The sequence below is a fragment of the Hyla sarda genome, chromosome 1, assembly GCF_029499605.1.
Source record: "Hyla sarda isolate aHylSar1 chromosome 1, aHylSar1.hap1, whole genome shotgun sequence".
In the NCBI taxonomy this organism is placed as follows: Eukaryota; Metazoa; Chordata; class Amphibia; order Anura; family Hylidae; genus Hyla; species Hyla sarda.
The window spans coordinates 600,848,460-600,874,635 of record NC_079189.1 but is presented as its reverse complement, the minus strand read 5'-3'; the positions used below and the strand labels follow the sequence as shown (position 1 = coordinate 600,874,635).

General features: G+C 45.4%; 1 protein-coding gene across 1 annotated transcript in view; it reads right to left on the bottom strand.

Moving 5' to 3' along the window:
• The window catches only part of LOC130296663 (oocyte zinc finger protein XlCOF6-like), a 53,476-nt gene extending 32,241 nt beyond the window's left edge, over positions 1-21,235 (bottom strand). The window contains exon 1 of the mRNA XM_056548451.1: positions 21,131-21,235. Within this exon, the coding sequence (XP_056404426.1) occupies positions 21,131-21,151 (21 nt within the window). The 5' untranslated portion in view covers positions 21,152-21,235. The remainder of the gene's footprint in view (positions 1-21,130) is intronic.
• Positions 21,236-26,176: the final 4,941 nt, after the last annotated feature.

Sequence of the window (26,176 nt, the reverse complement as noted above, 5' to 3'; positions counted from 1 at the left end):
ATAAGATGCCTGATCGCAGGATACCCGCCGCTGGGGACCCCCGTGATCTTACACACAGCACCCCGTTAGAATCAGTCCACGGAGCACGTTCACTCCGGGTCTGCTTACTGGCGTCACACACTGATAACACACTGTAACAAACCTCCTCCTCATGTAATCTCCTTACTACTGGGATCACACACTGATAACACACTGTAACAAACCTCCTCCTCATGTAATCTCCTTACTACTGGGATCACACACTGATAACACACTGTAACAAACCTCCTCCTCATGTAATCTCCTTACTACTGGGATCACACACGGATCACACACTGTAACAAACCTCCTCCTCATGTAATCTCCTTACTACTGGGATCACACACTGATAACACACTGTAACAAACCTCCTCCTCATGTAATCTCCTTACTACTGGGATCACACACGGATCACACACTGTAACAAACCTCCTCCTCATGTAATCTCCTTACTACTGGGATCACACACTGATAACACACTGTAACAAACCTCCTCCTCATGTAATCTCCTTACTACTGGGATCACACACTGATAACACACTGTAACAAACCTCCTCCTCATGTAATCTCCTTACTACTGGGATCACACACTGATAACACACTGTAACAAACCTTCTCCTCATGTAATCTCCTTACTACTGGGGATCACACACTGATAACACACTGTAACAAACCTCCTCCTCATGTAATCTCCTTTCTACTGGGATCACACACTGATAACACACTGTAACAAACCTCCTCCTCATGTAATCTCCTTACTACTGGGGATCACACACTGATAACACACTGTAACAAACCTCCTCCTCATGTAATCTCCTTTCTACAGGGATCACACACTGATAACACACTGTAACAAACCTCCTCCTCATGTAATCTCCTTACTACTGGGATCACACACTGATAACACACTGTAACAAACCTCCTACTCATGTAATCTCCTTACTACTGGCGTCACACACTGATAACACACTGTAACAAACCTCCTCCTCATGTAAACTCCTTACTACTGGGATCACACACTGATAACACACTGTAACAAACCTCCTCCTCATGTAATCTCCTTACTACTGGGGATCACACACTGATAACACACTGTAACAAACCTCCTCCTCATGTAATCTCCTTACTACTGGGATCACACACTGATAACACACTGTAACAAACCTCCTCCTCATGTAATCTCCTTACTACTGGGATCATACACTGATAACACACTGTAACAAACCTCCTCCTCATGTAATCTCCTTACTACTGGGATCACACACTGATAACACACTGTAACAAACCTCCTCCTTATGTAATCTCACTACTGGGATCACACACTGATAACACACTGTAACAAACCTCCTCCTCATGTAATCTCCTTACTACTGGGATCACACACTGATAACACACTGTAACAAACCTCCTCCTCATGTAATCTCCTTACTACTGGGATCACACACTGATAACACACTGTAACAAACCTCCTCCTCATGTAATCTCCTTACTACTGGGATCACACACTGATAACACACTGTAACAAACCTCCTCCTCATGTAATCTCCGTATTACTGGGGTCACACACTGATAACACACTGTAACAAACCTCCTCCTCATGTAATCTCCTTACTACTGGGATCACACACTGATAACACACTGTAACAAACCTTCTCCTCATGTAATCTCCTTACTACTGGGGTTACACACTGATAACACTGTAACAAACCTCCTCCTCATGTAATCTCCTTACTACTGGGATCACACACTGATAACACACTGTAACAAACCTCCTCCTCATGTAATCTCCTTACTACTGGGATCACACACACTGATAACACACTGTAACAAACCTCCTCCTCATGTAATCTCCTTACTACTGGGGATCACACACTGATAACACACTGTAACAAACCTCCTCCTCATGTAATCTCCTTACTACTGGGATCACACACTGATAACACACTGTAACAAACCTCCTCCTCATGTAATCTCCTTACTACTGGGATCACACACTGATAACACACTGTAACAAACCTCCTCCTCATGTAATCTCCTTACTACTGGGATCACACACTGATAACACACTGTAACAAACCTCCTCCTCATGTAATCTCCTTACTACTGGGATCATACACTGATAACACACTGTAACAAACCTCCTCCTCATGTAATCTCCTTACTACTGGGATCACACACTGATAAACTGTAACAAACCTCCTCCTCATGTAATCTCCTTACTACTGGGATCACACACTGATAACACACTGTAACAAACCTCCTCCTTATGTAATCTCACTACTGGGATCACACACTGGTAACACACTGTAACAAACCTCCTCCTCATGTAATCTCCTTACTACTGGGGTCACACACTGATAACACACTGTAACAAACCTCCTCCTCATGTAATCTCCTTACTACTGGGGTCACACACTGATAACACACTGTAACAAACCTCCTCCTCATGTAATCTCCTTACTACTGGGATCACACACTGATAACACACTGTAACAAACCTCCTCCTCATGTAATCTCCTTACTACTGGGATCACACACTGATAACACACTGTAACAAACCTCCTCCTCATGTAATCTCCTTACTACTGGGATCACACACGGATCACACACTGTAACAAACCTCCTCCTCATGTAATCTCCTTACTACTGGGATCACACACTGATAACACACTGTAACAAACCTCCTCCTCATGTAATCTCCTTACTACTGGGATCACACACTGATAACACACTGTAACAAACCTCCTCCTCATGTAATCTCCTTACTACTGGGATCACACACTGATAACACACTGTAACAAACCTCCTCCTCATGTAATCTCCTTACTACTGGGGATCACACACTGATAACACACTGTAACAAACCTCCTCCTCATGTAATCTCCTTTCTACTGGGATCACACACTGATAACACACTGTAACAAACCTCCTCCTCATGTAATCTCCTTACTACTGGGGATCACACACTGATAACACACTGTAACAAACCTCCTCCTCATGTAATCTCCTTTCTACAGGGATCACACACTGATAACACACTGTAACAAACCTCCTCCTCATGTAATCTCCTTACTACTGGGATCACACACTGATAACACACTGTAACAAACCTCCTCCTCATGTAATCTCCTTACTACTGGCGTCACACACTGATAACACACTGTAACAAACCTCCTCCTCATGTAAACTCCTTACTACTGGGATCACACACTGATAACACACTGTAACAAACCTCCTCCTCATGTAATCTCCTTACTACTGGGGATCACACACTGATAACACACTGTAACAAACCTCCTCCTCATGTAATCTCCTTACTACTGGGATCATACACTGATAACACACTGTAACAAACCTCCTCCTCATGTAATCTCCTTACTACTGGGATCACACACTGATAAACTGTAACAAACCTCCTCCTCATGTAATCTCCTTACTACTGGGATCACACACTGATAACACACTGTAACAAACCTCCTCCTTATGTAATCTCACTACTGGGATCACACACTGATAACACACTGTAACAAACCTCCTCCTCATGTAATCTCCTTACTACTGGGATCACACACTGATAACACACTGTAACAAACCTCCTCCTCATGTAATCTCCTTACTACTGGGATCACACACTGATAACACACTGTAACAAACCTCCTCCTCATGTAATCTCCTTACTACTGGGATCACACACTGATAACACACTGTAACAAACCTCCTCCTCATGTAATCTCCGTATTACTGGGGTCACACACTGATAACACACTGTAACAAACCTCCTCCTCATGTAATCTCCTTACTACTGGGATCACACACTGATAACACACTGTAACAAACCTTCTCCTCATGTAATCTCCTTACTACTGGGGTTACACACTGATAACACTGTAACAAACCTCCTCCTCATGTAATCTCCTTACTACTGGGATCACACACTGATAACACACTGTAACAAACCTCCTCCTCATGTAATCTCCTTACTACTGGGATCACACACACTGATAACACACTGTAACAAACCTCCTCCTCATGTAATCTCCTTACTACTGGGGATCACACACTGATAACACACTGTAACAAACCTCCTCCTCATGTAATCTCCTTACTACTGGGATCACACACTGATAACACACTGTAACAAACCTCCTCCTCATGTAATCTCCTTACTACTGGGATCATACACTGATAACACACTGTAACAAACCTCCTCCTCATGTAATCTCCTTACTACTGGGATCACACACTGATAACACACTGTAACAAACCTCCTCCTCATGTAATCTCCTTACTACTGGGATCACACACTGATAACACACTGTAACAAACCTCCTCCTCATGTAATCTCCTTACTACTGGAATCACACACTGATAACACACTGTAACAAACCTCCTCCTCATGTAATCTCCTTACTACTGGGATCACACACTGATAACACACTGTAACAAACCTCCTCCTCATGTAATCTCCTTACTACTGGGATCACACACTGATAAACTGTAACAAACCTCCTCCTCATGTAATCTCCTTACTACTGGGATCACACACTGATAACACACTGTAACAAACCTCCTCCTTATGTAATCTCACTACTGGGATCACACACTGGTAACACACTGTAACAAACCTCCTCCTCATGTAATCTCCTTACTACTGGGGTCACACACTGATAACACACTGTAACAAACCTCCTCCTCATGTAATCTCCTTACTACTGGGGTCACACACTGATAACACACTGTAACAAACCTCCTCCTCATGTAATCTCCTTACTACTGGGATCACACACTGATAACACACTGTAACAAACCTCCTCCTTATGTAATCTCACTACTGGGATCACACACTGGTAACACACTGTAACAAACCTCCTCCTCATGTAATCTCCTTACTACTGGGATCACACACTGATAACACACTGTAACAAACCTCCTCCTCATGTAATCTCCTTACTACTGGGGTCACACACTGATAACACACTGTAACAAACCTCCTCCTCATGTAATCTCCTTACTACTGGGATCACACACTGATAACACACTGTAACAAACCTTCTCCTCATGTAATCTCCTTACTACTGGGATCACACACTGATAACACTGTAACAAACCTCCTCCTCATGTAATCTTCTTACTACTGGGATCACACACTGATAACACACTGTAACAAACCTCCTCCTCATGTAATCTCCTTACTACTGGGATCACACACACTGAGAACACACTGTAACAAACCTCCTCCTCATGTAATCTCCTTACTACTGGGATCACACACTGATAACATTGTAACAAACCTCCTCCTCATGTAATCTCCTTACTACTGGGATCACACACTGATAACACACTGTAACAAACCTCCTCCTCATGTAATCTCCTTACTACTGGGATCACACACTGATAACACTGTAACAAACCTCCTCCTCATGTAATCTCCTTACTACTGGGGTCACACACTGATAACACACTGTAACAAACCTCCTCCTCATGTAATCTCCTTACTACTGGGATCACACACTGATAACACACTGTAACAAACCTCCCTCCTCATGTAATCTCCTTACTACTGGGATCACACACTGATAACACAATGTAACAAACCTCCTCCTCATGTAATCTCCTTACTACTGGGATCACACACTGATAACACACTGTAACAAACCTCCTCCTCATGTAATCTCCTTACTACTGGGATCACACACTGATAACACTGTAACAAACCTCCTCCTCATGTAATCTCCTTACTACTGGGGTCACACACTGATAACACACTGTAACAAACCTCCCTCCTCATGTAATCTCCTTACTACTGGGATCACACACTGATAACACACTGTAACAAACCTCCTCCTCATGTAATCTCCTTACTACTGGGATCACACACTGATAACACCTGTAACAAACCTCCTCCTCATGTAATCTCCTTACTTCTGGGGTCACACACTGATAACACACTGTAACAAACCTCCTCCTCATGTAATCTCCTTACTACTGGGATCACACACTGATAACACTGTAACAAACCTCCTCCTCATGTAATCTCCTTACTACTGGGATCACACACTGATAACACACTGTAACAAACCTCCTCCTCATGTAATCTCCTTACTACTGGGATCACACACTGATAACACACTGTAACAAACCTCCTCCTCATGTAATCTCCTTACTACTGGGATCACACACTGATAACACACTGTAACAAACCTCCTCCTCATGTAATCTCCTTACTACTGGGATCACACACTGATAACACACTGTAACAAACCTCCTCCTCATGTAATCTCCTTACTACTGGGATCACACACTGATAACACTGTAACAAACCTCCTCCTCATGTAATCTCCTTACTACTGGGATCACACACTGATAACACACTGTAACAAACCTCCTCCTCATGTAATCTCCTTACTACTGGGATCACACACTGATAACACTGTAACAAACCTCCTCCTCATGTAATCTCCTTACTACTGGGATCACACACTGATAACACACTGTAACAAACCTCCTCCTCATGTAATCTCCTTACTACTGGGATCACACACTGATACACTGTAACAAACCTTCTCCTCATGTAATCTCCTTACTACTGGGATCACACACTGATAACACACTGTAACAAACCTTCTCCTCATGTAATCTCCTTACTACTGGGGTCACACACTGATAACACACTGTAACAAACCTCCTCCTCATGTAATCTCCGTATTACTGGGGTCACACACTGATAACACACTGTAACAAACCTCCTCCTCATGTAATCTCCTTACTACTGGGGTCACACACTGATAACACACTGCAACAAACCTCCTCCTCATGTAATCTCCTTACTACTGGGATCACACACTGATAACACACTGTAACAAACCTTCTCCTCATGTAATCTCCTTACTACTGGGGTCACACACTGATAACACTGTAACAAACCTCCTCCTCATGTAATCTCCTTACTACTGGGGATCACACACTGATAAACTGTAACAAACCTCCTCCTCATGTAATCTCCTTACTACTGGGATCACACACTGATAACACACTGTAACAAACCTCCTCCTCATGTAATCTCCTTACTACTGGGATCACACACTGATAAACTGTAACAAACCTCCTCCTCATGTAATCTCCTTACTACTGGGATCACACACTGATAACACACTGTAACAAACCTTCTCCCCATGTAATCTCCTTACTACTGGGGTCACACACTGATAACACACTGTAACAAACCTTCTCCTCATGTAATCTCCTTACTACTGGGGTCACACACTGATAACACTGTAACAAACCTCCTCCTCATGTAATCTCCTTACTACTGGGGATCACACACTGATAAACTGTAACAAACCTCCTCCTCATGTAATCTCCTTACTACTGGGATCACACACTGATAACACACTGTAACAAACCTCCTCCTCATGTAATCTCCTTACTACTGGGATCACACACTGATAAACTGTAACAAACCTCCTCCTCATGTAATCTCCTTACTACTGGGATCACACACTGATAACACACTGTAACAAACCTTCTCCCCATGTAATCTCCTTACTACTGGGGTCACACACTGATAACACACTGTAACAAACCTCCTCCTCATGCAATCTCCTTACTACTGGGATCACACACTGATAACACACTGTAACAAACCTCCTCCTCATGTAATCTCCTTACTACAGGGATCACACACTGATAACACACTGTAACAAACCTCCTCCTCATGTAATCTCCTTACTACTGGGGTCACACACTGATAACACTGTAACAAACCTCCTCCTCATGTAATCTCCTTACTACTGGGATCACACACTGATAACACACTGTAACAAACCTCCTCCTCATGTAATCTCCTTACTACTGGGATCACACACTGATAACACTGTAACAAACCTCCTCCTCATGTAATCTCCTTACTACTGGGATCACACACTGATAACACACTGTAACAAACCTCCTCCTCATGTAATCTCCTTACTACTGGGATCACACACTGATAACACTGTAACAAACCTCCTCCTCATGTAATCTCCTTACTACTGGGATCACACACTGATAACACACTGTAACAAACCTCCTCCTCATGTAATCTCCTTACTACTGGGATCACACACTGATAACACACTGTAACAAACCTCCTCCTCATGTAATCTCCTTACTACAGGGATCACACACTGATAACACACTGTAACAAACCTCCTCCTCATGTAATCTCCTTACTACTGGGGTCACACACTGATAACACACTGTAACAAACCTCCTCCTCATGTAATCTCCTTACTACTGGGATCACACACTGATAACACACTGTAACAAACCTCCTCCTCATGTAATCTCCTTTCTACTGGGATCACACACTGATAACACACTGTAACAAACCTCCTCCTCATGTAATCTCCTTACTACTGGGGTCACACACTGATAACACTGTAACAAACCTCCTCCTCATGTAATCTCCTTACTACTGGGATCACACACTGATAACACACTGTAACAAACCTCCTCCTCATGTAATCTCCTTCCTACTGGGATCACACACTGATAACACTGTAACAAACCTTCTCCTCATGTAATCTCCTTACTACAGGGATCACACACTGATAACACACTGTAACAAACCTTCTCCTCATGTAATCTCCTTACTACTGGGGTCACACACTGATAACACACTGTAACAAACCTCCTCCTCATGTAATCTCCTTACTACTGGGATCACACGCTGATAACACACTGTAACAAACCTTCTCCCCATGTAATCTCCTTACTACTGGGGTCACACACTGATAACACACTGTAACAAACCTCCTCCTCATGTAATCTCCTTACTACTGGGATCACACACTGATAACACACTGTAACAAACCTCCTCCTCATGTAATCTCCTTACTACTGGGATCACACACTGATAACACACTGTAACAAACCTCCTCCTCATGTAATCTCCTTACTACTGGGGTCACACACTGATAACACACTGTAACAAACCTCCTCCTCATGTAATCTCCTTACTACTGGGATCACACACTGATAACACTGTAACAAACCTCCTCCTCATGTAATCACCTTACTACTGGGTGTCACGATGCCGGCTGGCAGGTAGTGGACCCTCTGTGCCAGAGAGGGATTGGCGTGGACCGTGCTAGTGGACCGGTTCTAAGCCACTACTGGTTTTCACCAGAGCCCGCCGCAAAGCGGGATGGTCTTGCTGCGGCGGTAGTGACCAGGTCGTATCCACTAGCAACGGCTCACCTCTCTGGCTGCTGAAGATAGGCGCGGTACAAGGGAGTAGGCAGAAGCAAGGTCGGACGTAGCAGAAGGTCGGGGCAGGCAGCAAGGATCGTAGTCAGGGGCAACGGCAGAAGGTCTGGAAACACTGGCAAGGGACACACAAGGAACGCTTTCACTGGCACTAAGGCAACAAGATCCGGCAAGGGAGTGCAAGGGAAGTGAGGTAATATAGGGAGTGCACAGGTGATAACCCTAATTGGAACCACTGCGCCAATCAGCGGCGCAGTGGCCCTTTAAATCGCAGAGACCCGGCGCGCGCGCGCCCTAGGGAGCGGGGCCGCGCGCGCCGGGACAGAACAGACGGGGAGCGAGTCAGGTAGGGGAGCCGGGGTGCGCATCGCGAGCGGGCGCTACCCGCATCGCGAATCGCATCCCGGCTAGCAGCAGGATCGCAGCGCCCCGGGTCAGAGGACGTGACCGGGGCGCTGCAGCGGAGGAGGTGAAGCGAGCGCTCCGGGGAGGAGCGGGAACCCGGAGCGCTCGGCGTAACAGTACCCCCCCCCTTGGGTCTCCCCCTCTTCTTGGAGCCTGAGAACCTGAGGAGCAGACTTTTGTCAAGGATGTTGTCCTCAGGTTCCCAGGATCTCTCTTCAGGACCACAACCCTCCCAATCTACTAAAAAAAAATTTTTCCCTCTGACCTTTTTGGCAGCCAAAATCTCCTTGACCGAGAAGACGTCCGAGGAGCCGGAAACAGGAGTGGGAGGAACAGATTTGGGAGAAAAACGGTTGAGGATGAGTGGTTTGAGAAGAGAGACGTGAAAGGCATTAGGGATACGAAGAGAAGGAGGAAGAAGAAGTTTATAAGAGACAGGATTAATTTGACATAAAATTTTGAAAGGACCAAGATAGCGTGGTCCCAACTTGTAGCTAGGGACACGGAAGCGGACATATTTAGCGGAGAGCCATACCTTGTCTCCAGGGGAAAAAACGGGGGGAGCTCTTCTTTTCTTATCCGCGAACCTCTTCATGCGTGAAGAAGCCTGTAAGAGAGAATTTTGGGTCTCTCTCCATATAATGGAAAGGTCACGAGAAATTTCATCCACAGCGGGCAGACCAGAGGGCAAGGGGGTAGGGAGGGGGGGAAGAGGGTGACGGCCGTACACCACGAAAAATGGGGATTTGGAGGAAGATTCAGAGACCCTGAAGTTATACGAGAATTCGGCCCATGGAAGGAGATCTGCCCAGTCATCCTGGCGGGAGGAAACAAAATGTCGCAAATAATCACCCAGGATCTGGTTAATTCTTTCTACTTGTCCATTGGACTGGGGATGATATGCAGAGGAAAAATTTAATTTAATCTTGAGTTGTTTACAGAGAGCTCTCCAGAATTTAGACACGAATTGGACCCCTCTATCCGAGACAATCTGCGTAGGCAACCCGTGAAGACGAAAAATGTGTACAAAAAATTGTTTAGCCAACTGAGGCGCAGAAGGAAGACCAGGAAGAGGAATGAAATGTGCCATTTTGGAGAATCGATCAACGACCACCCAAATAACGGTGTTGCCACGGGAAGGGGGTAAATCAGTAATAAAATCCATACCAATCAGAGACCAAGGCTGTTCGGGGACAGGCAGAGGATGAAGAAAACCAGCGGGCTTCTGGCGAGGAGTCTTATCCCGGGCACAGATAGTGCAGGCTCGCACAAAGTCCCCAACATCCGTCTCCAGAGTCGGCCACCAATAGAAGCGGGAGATGAGTTGCACAGATTTCTTGATGCCCGCATGACCTGCGAGATGGGAGGAGTGACCCCATTTGAGGATTCCGAGGCGTTGGCGTGGAGAAACAAAGGTCTTTCCTGGAGGAGTCTGCCTGATGGAGGCAGGAGAAGTGGAGATCAGGCAGTCAGGTGGAATGATGTGTTGCGGAGGGAGATCAACTTCTGAAGCATCCGAGGAGCGAGAGAGAGCATCGGCTCTAATGTTCTTATCGGCAGGACGAAAGTGAATCTCAAAATTAAATCGGGCAAAGAACAGAGACCACCGGGCCTGGCGAGGATTCAGCCGTTGGGCCGACTGGAGGTAGGAGAGGTTCTTGTGGTCGGTGTAGATAATAACAGGAAATCTTGATCCCTCCAGCAGATGCCTCCATTCCTCAAGTGCTAATTTAATGGCTAGAAGCTCTCGATCCCCGATGGAGTAGTTCCTCTCCGCTGGAGAGAAGGTCCTAGAGAAAAAACCACAAGTGACAGCATGCCCGGAAGGATTTTTTTGTAGAAGAACAGCTCCAGCTCCTACTGAGGAGGCATCAACCTCCAATAGGAAGGGTTTGGAAGGGTCAGGTCTGGAGAGCACGGGAGCCGAAGAAAAGGCAGACTTGAGTTGTTTAAAGGAGTCTTCTGCTTGAGGAGGCCAGGACTTGGGATCAGCATTTTTCTTGGTTAAAGCCACGATAGGAGCCACAATGGTAGAAAAATGTGGAATAAATTGCCTGTAATAATTGGCGAACCCCAAAAAGCGTTGGATAGCACGGAGTCCGGAGGGGCGTGGCCAATTTAAGACGGCAGAGAGTTTGTCTGGATCCATCTGGAGTCCCTGGCCAGAGACCAAATATCCTAGAAAAGGAAGAGATTGGCATTCAAACAGACATTTCTCAATTTTGGCATAGAGTTGGTTGTCACGAAGTCTCTGAAGAACCATACGGACATGCTGGCGGTGTTCTTCTAGATTGGCAGAAAAAATTAGGATATCGTCCAGATATACCACAACACAGGAGTATAATAGATCACGAAAAATTTCATTGACAAAGTCTTGGAAGACGGCAGGGGCATTGCACAGTCCAAAGGGCATGACCAGATACTCAAAGTGTCCATCTCTGGTGTTAAATGCCGTTTTCCACTCGTCCCCCTCTCTGATGCGGATGAGGTTATAGGCGCCTCTTAAGTCCAATTTAGTGAAGATGTGGGCACCTTGGAGGCGATCAAAGAGTTCAGAGATGAGGGGTAAGGGGTAGCGGTTCTTAACCGTGATTTTATTAAGACCGCGGTAGTCAATGCAAGGACGTAGGGAGCCATCTTTTTTGGAGACAAAGAAAAATCCGGCTCCGGCAGGAGAGGAGGATTTACGGATAAAGCCCTTTTTTAGATTCTCCTGGACGTATTCGGACATGGCAAGAGTCTCTGGGGCAGAGAGAGGATAAATTCTGCCCCGGGGTGGAGTAGTACCCGGGAGGAGGTCGATAGGGCAATCATAAGGCCTGTGAGGAGGTAGAGTCTCAGCTTGTTTTTTGCAGAAAACATCCGCGAAGTCCATATAGGCCTTAGGGAGACCGGTTACTGGAGGAACCACAGAGTTACGGCAAGGGTTACTGGAAACCGGTTTTAGACAGTTCTTGGAACAAGAGGACCCCCAACTCTTGATCTCCCCAGTGGACCAATCCAGGGTTGGGGAATGAAGTTGAAGCCAGGGAAGTCCAAGGAGAATCTCCGAGGTGCAATTGGGGAGAACCAAAAGTTCAATCCTCTCATGATGAGATCCGATGCTCATAAGAAGGGGCTCCGTGCGGAAACGTATGGTACAGTCCAATCTTTCATTATTTACACAATTGATGTAGAGGGGTCTGGCGAGACTGGTCACTGGGATGTTGAACCTGTTGACGAGAGAGGCCAAAATAAAATTTCCTGCAGAACCAGAGTCCAAGAAGGCCACTGTAGAGAAGGAGAAGGCAGAAGCAGACATCCGCACAGGCACAGTAAGACGTGGAGAAGCAGAGTAGACATCAAGGACTGTCTCACCTTTGTGCGGAGTCAGCGTACGTCTTTCCAGGCGGGGAGGACGGATAGGACAATCCCTCAGGAAGTGTTCGGTACTAGCACAGTACAGGCAGAGGTTCTCCATACGGCGTCGTGTCCTCTCTTGAGGTGTCAGGCGAGACCGGTCGACCTGCATAGCCTCCACGGCGGGAGGCACAGGAACAGATTGCAGGGGACCAGAGGAGAGAGGGGCCGAGGAGACGAAACGCCTCGTGCGAACAGAGTCCATATCTTGGCGGAGTTCCTGACGCCTTTCAGAAAAACGCATGTCAATGCGAGTGGCTAGGTGAATAAGTTCATGTAGATTAGCAGGAATTTCTCGTGCGGCCAGAACATCTTTAATGTTGCTGGATAGGCCTTTTTTGAAGGTCGCGCAGAGGGCCTCATTATTCCAGGACAATTCTGAAGCAAGTGTACGGAATTGTACGGCATACTCGCCAACGGAAGAATTACCCTGGACCAGGTTCAACAGGGCAGTCTCAGCAGAAGAGGCTCGGGCAGGTTCCTCAAAGACACTTCGGATTTCCGAGAAGAAGGAGTGTACAGAGGCAGTGACGGGGTCATTGCGGTCCCAGAGCGGTGTGGCCCATGACAGGGCTTTTCCGGACAGAAGACTGACTACGAAAGCCACCTTAGACCTTTCAGTGGGAAACAGGTCCGACATCATCTCCAGATGCAGGGAACATTGGGAAAGGAAGCCACGGCAAAACTTAGAGTCCCCATCAAATTTATCCGGCAAGGATAAGCGTATCCCAGGAGCGGCCACTCGCTGCGGAGGAGGTGCAGGAGCTGGCGGAGGAGATGACTGCTGAAGCTGTGGTAGCAACTGTTGTAGCATAACGGTCAGTTGAGACAGCTGTTGGCCTTGTTGCGCAATCTGTTGTGACTGCTGGGCGACCACCGTGGTGAGGTCAGCGACAACTGGCAGAGGAACTTCAGCGGGATCCATGGCCGGATCTACTGTCACGATGCCGGCTGGCAGGTAGTGGACCCTCTGTGCCAGAGAGGGATTGGCGTGGACCGTGCTAGTGGACCGGTTCTAAGCCACTACTGGTTTTCACCAGAGCCCGCCGCAAAGCGGGATGGTCTTGCTGCGGCGGTAGTGACCAGGTCGTATCCACTAGCAACGGCTCACCTCTCTGGCTGCTGAAGATAGGCGCGGTACAAGGGAGTAGGCAGAAGCAAGGTCGGACGTAGCAGAAGGTCGGGGCAGGCAGCAAGGATCGTAGTCAGGGGCAACGGCAGAAGGTCTGGAAACACTGGCAAGGGACACACAAGGAACGCTTTCACTGGCACTAAGGCAACAAGATCCGGCAAGGGAGTGCAAGGGAAGTGAGGTAATATAGGGAGTGCACAGGTGATAACCCTAATTGGAACCACTGCGCCAATCAGCGGCGCAGTGGCCCTTTAAATCGCAGAGACCCGGCGCGCGCGCGCCCTAGGGAGCGGGGCCGCGCGCGCCGGGACAGAACAGACGGGGAGCGAGTCAGGTAGGGGAGCCGGGGTGCGCATCGCGAGCGGGCGCTACCCGCATCGCGAATCGCATCCCGGCTAGCAGCAGGATCGCAGCGCCCCGGGTCAGAGGACGTGACCGGGGCGCTGCAGCGGAGGAGGTGAAGCGAGCGCTCCGGGGAGGAGCGGGAACCCGGAGCGCTCGGCGTAACACTGGGATCACACACTGATAACACACTGTAACAAACCTCCTCCTCATGTAATCTCCTTACTACTTGGATCACACGCTGATAACACACTGTAACAAACCTCCTCCTCATGTAATCTCCTTACTACTGGGATCACACACTGATAACACACTGTAACAAACCTCCTCCTCATGTAATCTCCTTACTACAGGGATCACACACTGATAACACACTGTAACAAACCTCCTCCTCATGTAATCTCCTTACTACTGGGGTCACACACTGATAACACACTGTAACAAACCTCCTCCTCATGTAATCTCCTTACTACTGGGGATCACACACTGATAACACACTGTAACAAACCTCCTCCTCATGTAATCTCCTTTCTACTGGGATCACACACTGATAACACACTGTAACAAACCTCCTCCTCATGTAATCTCCTTACTACTGGGGTCACACACTGATAACACACTGTAACAAACCTCCTCCTCATGTAATCTCCTTACTACTGGGATCACACACTGATAACACACTGTAACAAACCTCCTCCTCATGTAATCTCCTTACTACTGGGGTCACACACTGATAACACACTGTAACAAACCTCCTCCTCATGTAATCTCCTTACTACAGGGGTCACACACTGAGGAGCAGAGATCTCCACACACAACACAACAGCAGTGACTGCCCGACCAGGACCTGCTCTGTATCTGTTACATCTTGGAGGTGTAGGACCTGTGATGATGTCACAATCATGTGACCAGTACATGTGGGGGCGGAGCTGAGCAGGATAGAAGAGATTGAGGAAGAAGGACCTGTGAGGATGATCATGTGACAGGGGTGGGTGGAGCTCAGTAGTAGGAGGGAGAAGGGTCACGTGTTACATTATATGAGATCTCAGCACAGATGGGTATTTCACCCCCCAGGAACTGGTAGAACAGATAGAATTCTTATTGATTAATAAAGTGAATTGAAGTGAAACCGCACCCACATTAGCCCATATATATATATATATATATTTAAAGACAAAAATGGCGACCGCAGCACTCCAAGTAAGGGTACATTCCCACACGGCGTATTTGCTGCGTATTTGCTGCTGCGTATTTTATTTTCTCTGTTGAAGTCAATGGGTAGGAAAATACGCAGCACCAAATACGCAGCAAAATACGCTGTGTGGGAACGTACCCTAAATGTGCAAAAAAGTTGATTCCAGGATAAATACAGGCAACGTTTCTGTGGCCTCACACCACCATTTTCAGCTTGAAAATGGTGGTGTGAGGCCACAGAAACGTTGCCTGTATTTATCCCGGAATAAACTTTTTTGCACATTTACTTGGAGTGCTGCGGTCGCCATTTTTGTCTGTATAACCTTTTGGACCCAGGACCGGGGTCCCAGAGACTGACTGCACCTACGTACAGCTGGCTTGGGAGTGCTGCTCTTCAACTTAAATATATATACAGGAGGGGAACACCCTCAGCCCCTTGTGTTTTTCCCGGACAGTAGGACTGATGGAGATCTCAGTCACAAGCTTTTTTTCCTATTTATTTTATAGGGGATTTCTCCTCTTTTTGCCGGCTGATTTTGGTTTTTCCTTTTATAATAAGACGTCCTTGTTCTATCAGGTCTATAATGCTGAGCTCCTGTTCATATGTCTGGCAGTTCTGTGGATCACTCCCAGCTCTGTTGCTTAGAATAGCCTTGTCAGGCTGGGTTCACACTACGTTTTCTCCCATACGGGAGCGCATACGGCAGGGGGAGCTAAAACCTCGCGCTCCCGTATGCCTTCGTATGCGCTCCCGTATGTAATTCATTTCAATGAGGCGACCGCAGTGAAACATTTGGTCCGGTCGGCTCATTTTTGCGCTGCAAGCGCTTTTCCCCGGACCTAAAACTGTGGTCAACCACGGTTTTAGGTCCGGTTGTAAAAGCGCATACGGCGGAAAAATGAGCCGACCGAATCAAATGTTTCACTGCGGTCGCCTCATTGAAATGAATTACATACGGGAGCGCATACGAAGGCATACGGGAGCGCGAGGTTTTAGCTCCCCCCTGCCGTATGCGCTCCCGTATGGGAGAAAACGTAGTGTGAACCCAACCTGACTCCTTGTAGTTACTTTGCTAGTCTGTTTGTTTGTTTTTTTTCCTTATTCTGCTAGAACGTGCTTTCTACCCAGTTTGGGTAATTACAGATCTAGGTTTTTTTCCTTATCTTATAGATTATTCTCTAATTCTATGTTTTTCTCCTCTTAGCCCATATTTACTGGTGAAGCTTAGTCGGTAGAGTATTAGATTTGTAATCTGAGGGTCCAGGGTTCAGGTCCCTGTTCAGACATGATGTTCATTTATAGAGCTTTATGATTAATAAACCACCATGATGAATTTGTGGTCCACTGACCGTGATGCGGCTGGAGAGAGAGAGCAAGACATGTGTCCCCTCCGAAACCCCGGCAGACATCGGTGGATCCTGAAACCTATCAGAAGGAATCTAAATCTTCTTCCTCTGATGAGGAGGAGTCTTACTCCTATTATTTTCCTGCTGGATGTCTACACAGGAGAAGTCAATTCCGGGCCTGAGGAAACGCCCAGACAGCGTGAAACGGCGCAGTCGCTCCAGACCGGGCTTCCTACCACCTACTGCCCTGCTGGTACATCCGTCCATGTATAGCCACCTACATTGATTGGAATAAAGAACACGGCATTGGAATTGTGGTGAGTGATCCGTGTCTTTATTGTATACTTCCATGAGTGTATATGCGTGAGCACCACCACCGGTGTGGGGATGTGAATAGCGCAGACTGACTGACTGCATGGATTGAGAACCTGTTGTCCCAGAGCAGTGCCAGGTGAACCTCTATTTGCCTGTAGTTTTATCTAGGAGAAGCCTATACCTCTGTGGACTGCGGAGTTCCAGGAAGCTCTCGATGTCGGGGCAAACACTGGTCTTGCTGAGTGAAGTTTTGCCTGTGCTCCAATACACCGCACAGGCCTGGCCTCCCCACGCTACCATTTGCAAGGCCATCACCAGGACCGTGTTTCGCTTCATCTGGGGGCAAAATGGACAGAATCAAGCGTGTGCAAATGTGATGTATAAGGAGCCCAGCAAGGGTGGGAAAGGAATCCCTGATATCCCCACTTTGCTTTGGGCCGCGTTTGTATGTGTCAGCGTTCAACGTACTCTTGTGGAAAAGACTGGCTCAGCGGGCAGGTCCATGTCTCGCTTGTTTCTCTTTCCTCTCTGCAGTCAGCTTGGCTGAGACAAGTGGGACAGCTCCATCCCTTACAACTGGAACACTCCCTGGTTCTATGGGGATGTTGTCCGGTTTGTGAGGGAGCACCAGCTGGAGGGACTGAAGCCTGACCTGTGGAAGCCAAAGACCATCTACAAACTCATCCGAGCTAAGGACTTGTTGGAGCTTGTTCCGGGGCTCCCCGCAGCCAAGGCAGAGACTGTCTGGACTAATGTGGCTTCAAAACGGCTTACCAATGGACACAAGGACTTGTCATGGATGGCCATTAAGGGAGGATTATCTCTTAGGTCATTCATGCATGCCCACGACCTGTGCAGAACACGTTACTGCCCCTGGTGCCCCTTTGTGGAGGAAACATCTTTGCATATGTTTTGGCAGTGCCCCTTTGTGCAGGGTCTGTTGGATGTCCTGGAACATGAACTTACTGCTTGTAGTTACTTTGCTAGTCTGTTTTATTCCCTGGTTGGACTTGATGGACGTATGTCTTTTTTCAACCATATTAACTATGTAACTATGTACCCAGAAACTGCCTATCGTACCATTCAGTGCTTCACGGGCTATTCCCTGGAACCCACGATGTGGAGGCCAGCTATGAGGCCTGGCGCCTTATGAACTGTTTTAAGGATGCTGTGTGGCTTGCCAGGAACCGCCTCTTGATCAACAGGGACAACATGTCCGTCCGAGACTGCCTCAGGTTCATCTGGAGCCTGCTCAAAGACTATTCCATCTTGGACAGCCCAGCCGTCGTTGAAGAATAGGAGTAAAGACGATGAAGATGAGTGACTTCTAATTTTGTATTTTTTTGTCTTTTATATTTTACAGAATCATGTGTGGAATGGTGGCTAAGACAACCCTGCAAGATTATTAATTAGTACAATATAGAGATGGTTTAAATATATTGATCACGTATCATAAAAACCTTTTTTTTTTTTACCTATATACACATCTGTTAGTGTGAATATGTGCTGGACCCACCACGCTCATAGACTCTCGTCTAGACATGCTTTTTAGTATATCCTACTTTTTTTTTATATTAATATAATTTTATATATTTTTTTAATTTATTTTTTATATTTTAGTTTTTTCATTTTTCCATTTTTTTTCATTTACAATTTTTTCATTTTTTATTTTCATTTACATTGAATTTTATTTTCATCATTATTATCATTTATTTTTTATGATTTGTATTCATGTTTTTATTTTTGTTTGATTTTTTATATTTTCCGTTAGTGCCATAATTTATTGAATAGCCCCTCATATGACTGCCCTTATGAGTGAGGCACCCCCGTTCACTGCAGGTGTAAACCCATAATTGCTGGTTCCCTTTTGTGGGATTGGTGCAGGACTTATGTGGCTCTGCACCATCACACAATACCTCGGCTGTTCCCTTAACCTGTTCAGGGCACAGGGCGTATGCATACGCCCTGCATCACGAGTCCTTAAGGACTGAGGGCATATGGATACGCCCGTGGGAATTCCGGTCCCCGCCGCTAGCCGGTTGGGGACCGGATCGGGATGCCTGTTGAAATAATTCAGCAGGCATCCTGGCACATCGCCCAGGGGGGTCCTGAGACCCCCCCATGTCGGCGATCGGAGAAAATCGTATGTCAATTAAGACATGCGATTTTCCCCAATTCCGGGCTGATTGGGTCTCTGATGACCCGATCACCCGGAAAATAGGGCTGATCGGAGTTGTCAGCAACAGCCCCGATCAGCCTAAGGGATAGGAGTGAGGTCGCAGAGCTGCGTTCTCCTCCTATCCCCTGCCATTAGCAGAACGGAGTTCTGACCAATGGCAGCGCAGGACAGGGGGATGCCATGGCAACACCCCGTTCTGCCCGCCCCTGGATGTCGAGGGGATCGTGGGAAGAAGATGGAGGCCATACCTGCAGGAAAAGATGCCTGGGGACCCGGGATCTTCGCTGGAGACTGCTGGATCCTGGCTCAGGTAGGGAATCGTCGGTGGGTGGGTGGGGGGAATTGAAACAAAGTAAAACGATCTTTACTGTTGCAACCACTAGGAAGGCCAAACTGCAACTCCCAGCATGGGCATGCTGGGAGTTGTAGTTTTGCAACATCTGGAGGGTCACAGTTTGGAGACCACTGTTACAGTGGTGCCCAAACGGTAGCCCTCCAGATGTTGCCAAACTACAACTCTCAGCATGCCTGGCATGCTGGGAGTTGTAGTTCTGTAACATCTGTCCCTTCAGATTTAGCAATTTAACATGAATTTTTTGAAAATTGCTGCTCTACTTTGAAGCCCTCAAATCTTTTCAAAAAGCAAAAATATGTCCATTTTATGATGCCAACATAAAGTGGACATATTGTATTTGTGAAGAAAAATAACATTTATTGTGAATATCCATTTTCCTTACAAGCACAGAGCTTCAAAGTTAGAAAAATGCTACATTTTCAAAATTTTCATGAAATTTGGGGATTTTTTCACCAAAAAAGGATGCAAGTAGCGGCGAAAATTTTCCACAAAAATAAAGTAGAATATGTCACGAAAAAAACATCTCAGAATCAGAATATTCGGTAAAAGCGTTTTTGCGTTATTAATTCATAAAGCGACGGTGGTCAGAATTGCGAAAAAGGGCTCAGTCCTTAAGGTGAAAAAGGGCTGCGTCCTTAAGGGGTTAAAGAGTAGCTCCCACCATCCTTTTTTTTTTCCTGTCCCTGCCTATTCCCTAACCCCCTCCCTGCCTTTACATTTTTTTTACTATCTGAAAAATGCCTTTTTGTCTATTGTGCACACTTACCAGGCAGACTTCGCTGATGCCTGCAGGGGGCCGACTTCCGCCCTTAACTCATCTATACAGGGTGCCTCAAGCTGTTTCACCACTATAGCTCCCAGCTTGCCCTGACATCTATTGGCTGTCAGGGAATGCTGGGAGTTGTAGTGGTGAAACAATTGCGTGGCACCATGTTTTGAAAACAATAACTTTGTTATGGCCGCGGCGCGCTTCCCCCAACCCCTTACAAGGTGCACTTCATTCTGTGACATCCACCAATGCCATAGCAACAATTGGCAGCAGCAACACTTGAACTCCTGTACGATGTGCAGAACTAGTGCACACCGACATACGTGGACTAGTTTTATGTGACGCCATAAATACTAGGTAAACACAACCAGTGGTCCATGCTGGGACTTGTAGTCCTGCTAGAGCGGAGGTTACAGGTTGCATTACCTCTGCAGTGCAGTGCACCATACACAATACACACTGGGGGAGATTTATCAAAACCTGTGCAGAGGAAGAGTGGTGCAGTTGCCCATAGCAACCAATCAGATTGCTTCTTTCATTTTCCACAGGCCTCTGAAGAGGCCTGTGGAAAATGAAAGAAGCAATCTGATTGGTTGCTATGGGCAACTGCACCACTCTTCCTCTGCACAGGTTTTGATAAATCTCCCCCACTGACCTGATAAAAGGGTTTCCAGTGCCGAGGTCAGCCCGTCCAGCCGCAGGGATAGATCAGGAGCGAGCGGGCTGGCACCGAGTCACACAGACACCGCCACAGGGCGCATATTCCCCGTCCACACACAGCGACTCTCACAAGCTTCCTCCCGATCAGCTGCTGTCCGCACGTGAGGCCAGGGAACCAATGTGTGCTCAACAATTGCTCCCGCCTCTCCGATTGACAGGCAGGGAGCGGGCGCAGGCTGAACGAATTAGGATTGATCGCCCGGCCGGCATCGGTCCGAATTCCAGCATGACGTCACGCCAGCCTGCAGCCGGACACTGGGAGGGAGACCCCTAGTGGCCGGATTTCAAATGTAAAATAAACTATTTTAATGAAAAAATAAAATAATGAATCTATATTAGAGATATGTTGTAGTACATAAGTACTACAACATATAAAAAAAAAATGTTTGGTGACAGTGCCCATTTAACAGTGGGAACATTGCGGAGGGGGATACTAGCTAGGAGAGGGGTAACAGTGCCATTGATTGTGTGCAGTATGGCTGTGATTGGGGCTTGTCCTTACTATTTCTATAATATTCATTAGTTTTCAGTTTAGTTTTCTATTTGCCCAGTTCTAAGATGGAGCATGGTAACTCTGATACTCAATATACACGTGTGCGTTATAGAGCTCTGATCCAATCCAGACATAGTAGAAAATACGGTCAATTTATTCCTTCATGTCCAACAAAAGCAACGTTTCAGCTCCTCAATGGAGCTTTTTCAAGCAAAATGCTTGAAAAAAAGCTCCATTGAGTAGCTGAAACGTCGCTTTTGTTGGACATGAAGGAATAAATTGACCGTATTTTTGACTACTTCTGGAGTGCTGCGCCATTTTTCTTCTATTGCATGGACTGTGTTCTGGTTGGGGCGCTGGTACGACGCATCTTTGGTTAAGTAGTGCTGCATTGACTTTGATGAAATATATATATATATCAAATATTAAATCCATTACAATACCACCCTAATGGAGTCTGTTTCTGACCGTTTGAGTGGACACATGCACATTTGTGTCCTGCTGGAGGTCATTTTGCAGGGCTCTGGTATTTCTCCTCCTTGCACAAAGGTGGAGGTAGCGGTCCTGCTGCTGAGTTGTTGCCCTCCTACGGCCTCCTCCACATCTCCTGATGTACTGGCCTGTCTCCTGGTAGCGCCTCCATGCTCTGGACACTATGCTGACAGACACAGCAAACCTTCTTGCCACAGCTCGCATTGATGTGCCATCCTGGATGAGCTGCACTACCTGAGCCACTTGTGTGGGTTGTAGACTCCGCCTCATGCTACCACTAGAGTGAAAGCACCGCCAGCATTCAAAAGTGACCAAAACATCAGGCAGGAAGCATAGGAACTGAGAAGTGGTCTGTGGTCACAACCTGCAGAACCAATCCTTTATTGGGGGTGTCTTGCTAATTGCCTATGATTTCCACCTGTTGTCTGCTCCATTTGCACAACAGCATGTGAAATTGATTGTCAATCAGTGTTGCTTCCTGAGTGGACAGTGGGATTTCACAGAAGTGTCATTGACTTGGCGTTACATTGTGTGGTTTAACCCCTTAAGGACCAAGCGTTTTTCTGTTTTTGCACTTTCATTTTTTCCTCCTTACATTTAAAAAATCATAACCCTTAAAATTTTGCACCTACAAATCCATATGATGGCTTTTTTTGCGCCACCAATTCTACTTTGCAGTGACATCAGTAATTTTATCCAAAAATTTACGGCAAAATGAAAAAAAATAATAATTCTGCGACAAAATTGAAGAAAATGTTTTTATTTTGTAACTTTTGGGGGCTTCCGTTTCTACGCAGTAATTTTTTTGGTAGAAATGACACCTTATCATTATTCTGTAGGTCCATACGATTAAAATGATCCCCTACTTATATAGGTTTGATTTTGTCAAAGTTTTTTTGTTTTTATCGGTACCATTTTTGTATTGATCGGACTTTTTGATCGCTTTTCATTCATTTTTTTCATGGTATAAAAAGTGACCAAAAAGACGCTATTTTGGACTTTGGAATTTTTTTGCGCGTACGCCATTGACTGTGCGGTTTAATTAACGATATATTTTTATGGTTCGGACATTTAAGCACGTGGCGATACCACATATTTGTTTTTATTTTTATTTACACATTTTTTTTTTAAATGGGAGAGGGGGGGGGGTTATTCTGATTTTTATTAGGGAAGGGGTTAAATCACATTTAAGGATTAAATCACATCAGCCCTATTGGCAATATCCGGTATTAGCCGCGGGTCCCGGTTGCTGATAGCAACCGGGACCCGCAGATACGAAGCGCGCGCAGCTTCTGAGCACGCTTCACAGAACGGGAGGCGGCCACAGGACGTAAATATGCATCCATGGTCTTTAAGGGGTTAAGTGTTCTCTTTATTTTTTTGAGCAGTGTATATATGTATATCGAAAAAACGTCACATGTACTGCTGGTCGTTTATGGCATGCATTAGGTGTGTTATATGTATACCAATGATTCCCATCCCAACTACAACTCCCAGCATGCCCGGACAGCCGTATGGAATCTATAACCTTACATATTAACCCCTTCATGACACGGGTTTTTCAACTTACATTTTTTCCTCCTCACCTTTAAAAAATCATAACTCTTTCAATTTTGCACCTAAAAATCCATATGATGGCTTATTTTTTGCACCACCAATTCTACTTTTCAGTGACATCAGTCATTTTACCCCAAAATCTACAGCGAAATGGAAAAAAAAATAAAAATCATTGTGCGACAAAATTGAAGAAAAAAAAAATTTTTTACTTTTGGGTGCTTCCGTTTCTACACAGTAAATTTTTCGGTAAAAATGACACCTTATCATTATTCTGTAGGTGCATACAATTAAAATGATCCCCTACTTATATAGGTTTGATTTTGTCGCACTTCTGGAAAAAATCATAACTACATGCAGGAAAATGTATACGTTTAAAATTGTCAGTTTTGACCCCTATAACTTTTTATTTTTCCGCGTATGGGGCGGTATGAGGGCTCATTTTTTGTGCCGTGATCTGAAGTTTTTAGCGGTACCATTTTGTACTGATCGGACTTGTTGATCGCTTTTTATTCATTTTTTCATGATATAAAAAGTGACCAAAAATACGCTATTTTGGACTTTGGAATATTTTAGCGGTTTCATTAACGATATATTTTTATAATTCGGACATTTCCGCACGCGGCGATACCACATATGTTTATATTTATTAACACTGTTTTTTTTTTTTTTAAATGGGAAAAGGGGGGTGATTCAAACTTTTGTTAGGGAAGGGGTTAAATGATCTTTATTCACTTTTTTTTTGCAGTGTTATAGCTCCCATAGGGACCTATAACACTGCACACACTGATCTTTTACATTGATCATTGTTATCCCAAAGGAAACCATTGATCAATGATTCTGCCGCTTGACTGCTCATGTCTGGATCTCAGGCACTGAGCAGTCATTTGGCGATCGGACACTGAGGAGTAAGGTAGGAGACCCTCCTTGTGTCCTCCAGCGTTTCGGGACACTGCCATTTCACCGCGGCGGTCCCGAACAGCCCACTGAGCTAACCAGCACTTATTATCTTTCACTTTCGATGCGGTAATCAATTTTGAACGCCGCGTCTAAAGGGTTAATAGCGCGCGGCACAGCGATCAGTGCCGTGGCCCCACGTTGTAGAATGGGAGCCGACCCAGGACGTACGGTCAGGAAGGGGTTAATAGTTTGTACAATTCCACATGCGGCAAAACCAAATATTTTGGCTGCTTATTTTGGCCTTAACCCAATAAGGACCAAGACAATTAAAGGGGTATTCCAGGAAAAAACTTTTTTATATATATCAACTGGCTCCAGAAAGATAAACAGATTTGTAAATTACTTCTGTTAAAAAATCTTAATCCTTTCAGTACTCATGAGCTTCTGAAGTTAAGGTTGTTATTTTCTGTCTAAGTACTCTCTGATGACACCTGTCTCGGGAAACACCCAGTTTAGAAGCAAATCCCGATAGCAAACCTCTTCTAAACTGGGCGGTTCCCGAGACACGTGTCATCAGAGAGGACTTAGACAGAAAAGAACAACCTAAACTTCAGAAGCTCATAAGTACTGAAAGGATTAAGATTTTTTAATAGAAGTAATTTACAAATCTGTTCAACTTTCTGGAGCCAGTTGATATATATAAAAAAAAAGTTTTTCCTGGATAACCCCTTTAAGCCTGTACCCCCCTTAAAGACCAAGCCTGTTTACTTAAATGGGGGATGTATGACTTTATTAGAGAATAACTCTGGTAATGTTTTGGCGAAAATTATCACGACAATTCCGACATGTACATGGTAAAAGTAAGCCGATATCATTTGTAGGTTTTTTTTTTAATTTTTTTTTACAGTGCAAAAAAATCATGAAATTTAAAAAAAACAAAAACAGTTTATGAAACTTGTGCTTTCAGATGTCTACTTTATTTTGACAGAATTTTTTTAAATTTACATTTTAAATGGACTAGAAGCCAAACAATTTTACTTAAAAATTAAATAAGTAATTATAAATAATATATATTTTTTTTATGTGTTATGCAAGGCTTGTAGAAACTTGTGGTAGACCATGGAACCCCCCCCCACCCCCAAATGACCCCATACTAAAAAATAGATCCCTCAAAGTATTTAATAGGGGGTATAGTGAGTATTTTAACACCATAGTTTCTGGCAGGAATTATGACAAAATCAGTGTAAAAAAATGTAAATTTTTTTTTCTTTTTTTTAATACAAATACTTCATTTGTACATTGCATCTAAAATG